Source organism: Miscanthus floridulus, chromosome 9 (genome assembly GCF_019320115.1).
Source record: "Miscanthus floridulus cultivar M001 chromosome 9, ASM1932011v1, whole genome shotgun sequence".
Taxonomy (NCBI): Eukaryota; Viridiplantae; Streptophyta; class Magnoliopsida; order Poales; family Poaceae; genus Miscanthus; species Miscanthus floridulus.
In genome coordinates, this window is record NC_089588.1 from 15,724,171 (window position 1) to 15,728,523 (window position 4,353).

The following is a 4,353-nucleotide window of genomic DNA, read 5'->3' on the forward strand; positions in this document are numbered from 1 at the left end:
AGACGACGGCTAGGGAAGCGCTGGGGACGGCGCTGGCGCGGGCGCGGCCGGCGCTGGCGCGGGCGGAGGCGGCGACGGGGCTGGCGCCTCCTTCTTCCTCCTCCTCCTTCTCTTCCTCCTTCCTCCTCTCTTTCTCCTCCTCCTCCGGCGGCACGGCACGGGGGCGACGCGGGTGGGGGCGGCGGCAGCGAGGCTGGCGCGGCGGCGCGGGCGCGGGCCGGGGCTGGCGCGGTGGCGTGGGCGGGGGCGTGCGTGTGTGCGTGCGTGCGGTGTGTGTGGGCCGGCTGGGCCGGGAGGTTAAATCCCCTCTTTGCCGAGTGCCCCCGATCTGGCACTCGGCAAAGTTTTTTTTAATTTTTTTTAATTCTTTGCCGAGTGCCACCTGGCCAGACACTCGGTAAAGAGTTTTTTTTTAAAAAAATTATTTGCCTAGTGCCATAGGTCCTAACACTCAGCAAAGAGACTCCTTTACTGAGTGTCTTCTCCTGACACTCAGCAAAAAGACTCATTTGCCGAGTGTCATTTTTTGACACTCGGCAAACCATATTTTTTTTTTCACTTTTGACCTCCAAACTTTTTTTCAGTGAAGAGGCCGACTTCGGTTTGCAAGCATCGTACGTGACAACTTGCGTGAAACCTCCTCAATTTTTTATCACAGCCTCCACATATGATATCTTGAAATCTTGACAAGTTTCATGATTTTAGGACTTCGTTTGCTTTTTATAGAATTTAAAAACAACTCGACCGCAAGTTCATGGTCATGTTTCGTGAACAAGATGTTCGAAATTAGTGGTCTATTCCTGGATACGACCTCACATTATACTAAATAACATGAATATCATTTTTCCATTTATTTTTTTCATTATTCGAATGACTAGCTGTTATAATTTGAATTATCCAAGAAAATTCAATTAAATGAAATAAATTAAAGAAATATAGAAAAAGTCCGAGAAATGTGCCACATTGGAACATGGAGTACCAGGTATTGTCTGAGGACTGCAAAAAAAGTTTGGAGGTCAAAAGTGAAAAAAAAATTGTTTGCCGAGTATCAAAAAATGACACTCGGCAAAAGAGCCTCTTTACCGAGTGTCAGGAGAAGACACTCGGCAAAGGATTAACGGCGGCTACCGGCCATTAACGGCAACGGCCATTTGCCGAGTGTTATTGTTTGACACTCGACAAACCTGGTCTTTGCCGAGTGTTTGGCACTCGGCAAACTACCTTTTTGTCGAGTGACATTTGTTTGCCGAGTGTTTTCTCTCTGGCACTTGGCAAACAACCTCTTTACTGAGTGCCCGATAAAAAACACCCGGCAAAGTCTGGGACACTCGGTAAAGAAGCCGTCTCCGGTAGTGCGCCGTTGCTTGGATCAATATTAATCCACCCATGGTCATGCATGTCACCGTCAATGCATGATCATCTCCCTCCCTTGGTTATAAAAGCTAGGCTAAGATTTAATCAAACTTTGAAAACCACAGAGACATGCATCAAGTAATATGTGAAATTATGTACTAGTTTGAAAACCATGCATATAAGCTACATGTTTAATCAGCAAAGCTAAATGGGTTAGACAAACTGTACACGTTGCCAAGCAAATGAAACCCTGCAATTGATGCCAGAGCGTTAGGTGCGGCGGTGCTGCATGCAGTAGTATGTAAAGGATCGCGCCGTCGACGACGACGACGTACGACGCATCCATCTCCGCCGTACGTGTACGCACACCTATAGCTCACGACGACGATGGGATCCAGAGAGGAGGAAGAAGCCTTCAAATCGGAGGCGAGCGAGAGAATCGCATCGCGTGTCGGGGGTGAGGACTGAGGAGAGTTTTCGGTGAGGTCGGTCATCAGGTAGGCCTCGCCCCCGTCCCCCGTGCGAGTGCGAACGAACCGGCCGTTAGTTTCCCGCGCCGGCCGGGCGCGAAGCTTCGTGGAAGCTCACTTCCCCCGTTCCTCGCGCCCTCTATAACTCCTCGTCTTCTCCACCCCTCGTCTTCCTGCCTCCTTCCTCCCCTGATCCGCTCCCTAACTCTCGAGCAATCCATCGATCCTCGAATCCCTCGCCTGGAAGTGCAAGGTACGCAACACCGATCGCCGGCCATGAAGCTGAGCATGCCTTTCTTCGGCTCGTCGTCCTCCTCCGGCAAGAAGCAGCAGGAGACGATCAGCAAGAAGAAGACGAAGGGATCAAAGAGCGGCTCCTTCGGCTCCACCTCCTCCTCCTCGTCCGATGAGTGCGCGTCGCCGTCCGCCGCCACGACGCCGCGCACCGTCCTCCCACTCCCAATCCGATCCGCGTCGTCGTCGTCGTCCGCCGGGGGCGGCGGCAACGGCAAGCCGAATAAGCCGAGGCCGCCGGTACTAGCCGCCGTGCCCGTGACGCGGGAGGACCTGGAGGTGGCGCTGCGCCGGGTGGTGCGGAGCGAGGCGGAGCTGGCGGCGGTGCTGGCGGAGGCGGAGGCGGCCGGGCTGGCGCCCGAGGCGGCCGCGGCCGCGGAGGCCGAGGACGAGGCCGAGCTCCGCGACGCGTTCGCGGTGTTCGACGCGGACGGCGACGGCCGGATCTCGGCCGAGGAGCTCCGCGCCGTGCTCGCCTCGCTCGGCGATGAGGCCTGCTCCGTCGACGACTGCCGGCGCATGATCGGCGGCGTCGACGCCGACGGCGACGGCTTCGTCTGCTTCGACGAGTTCTCGCGCATGATGATGCCGCAGGGGGCGGCAGCGTGATGCTTGCTGTCTGTCTTAGCTGCTGCTAGTTTGTTTGGCACTACTGTAGTGTCGGTGTTGGCGTGCATTCGGCTCCTCGTGTTTCTTCTTCCCTGTCGCCAAATCTGTACCTACCTATGTGCAGCTGTTTTTTTGGTGTCATCGATCGATGTCAGTTAATACTCGTACTACATCGTGTCTTCTTTCCCAATCCAGAGATTTTGTTGTTCTTTTCCAATTCAGAGATTGGTGGACCAATAAATTTGTTTTCCCGCGAAACATATGAAAAATGCTCGTATACATACCAACGCGTACACTCACTCTTATAAACACAAACATATACACCCTATCCTTCTTAAAAGTAATGAATTCACTACAAATGTCTCAATATTGATACTTGATAGACACGTTGCATGCCAATGAAAAAAATGTTTGTGTTGACGTACAGGTCATCTATATCCCTGTTGTATATCTAACTAGATACTCCATGATCTCTATCCGGTTGTGATAGATTTACCAACTATTCTATATGATTTTCATCCATTTTCATTGTTTCCCCCTTTTGCATCACTCATATGTTTGTCTTCAATATGTGGTTATGTGTAGCTTCAGCAACCCATGTGTCGTGATGCCATGAATCTAGATTTTAGCTTTCAAATTTTGAGTCATTGAATTTTTATCCATCTTTTAAGCTGGAACTCTTTGCTATCCATCTATTATGTTAGAACTCAATAAACACCTTTAATTTAAAAGATAATCTTTTACAAGATGGATTTTACTATATTTCCATAAACAATCGTTTCATTGCTCTAGATGTTGAATTTACTCTATCAATGCATCCATCAGCTATGAATGCAGGTACACTAACACACAGTATGTATGTTTACTTTAAACTAATATTTTTTATATAGTAAAAGAGGTAGAATAGAAGTGAGTATTGAGTATATATATAGAAAGGAATTACCCTATATATATTATGGCTATTTTTTAAATAGTAGATGCCAGTAGTTTAGAAGGAAATTTGAGAGGATATTGAATATTTTATATGCACAATTAAGGGTTACTTAACATATGTATTAATAACAGATATGTTTAATTTCTATACAAATGTAGGTAATGCTATATATGAGTAATTTAGGCACAAATTAATACTTATTTCAGGTTATCTTTATAGTTATAGGTGGATAATTTAGGCACAAATTTTTAAGGTTACTTTAAATTATCTCTCATAATGGTCCATGTGTTTAGATGTAATTTTAGGGAGGTTATTTTATGTTATTTTTATAGTGGCATATTGAGGTATTTTTTAAAAGAGACATATTAGATCTAATAACTTGTTGTCAAAGATGATTAGGGTTTACTAAATTGATGGCTGGATGTTATGATTTTTGTTAGAATTCCTAAGATTTATCCTTTTGTTTTTGTAGCACCTCATGAGAACAAGACTCTGTTGTGGTCTCCAATTACTAATAGTATAAGATTTCACCCTTGAGCTAGGTCCAAATGCCCAATATCAATTTACCCTTAACATTAATATACGCAACCAAGATATTGTGCTATAATTTATATAGTCCATGTTTTCTTTGAGCTTAATTTTTGCCTTTTGATCAATAGTATGATTGAGCTACGTTTGAGAAAAAAAAGATAT

The 4,353-nt window shown here is 46.6% G+C and overlaps 1 protein-coding gene across 1 annotated transcript; it reads left to right on the top strand.

Moving 5' to 3' along the window:
- The first annotated feature begins 1,633 nt into the window (after nt 1–1,633).
- LOC136481422 (probable calcium-binding protein CML36) lies at nt 1,634–2,978 on the top strand. Its single transcript, XM_066478770.1, has one exon. It carries the CDS (start codon nt 2,100–2,102, stop codon nt 2,724–2,726), a length of 627 nt encoding a protein of 208 aa, XP_066334867.1. The 5' UTR covers nt 1,634–2,099; the 3' UTR covers nt 2,727–2,978.
- The last annotated feature ends 1,375 nt before the right edge of the window (nt 2,979–4,353 follow it).

Bases quoted from the DNA above. Each gene is read 5' to 3' on its own strand.
- LOC136481422 (XM_066478770.1), top strand. From the start codon at position 2,100: ATGAAGCTGAGCATGCCTTTCTTCGGCTCGTCGTCCTCCTCCGGCAAG.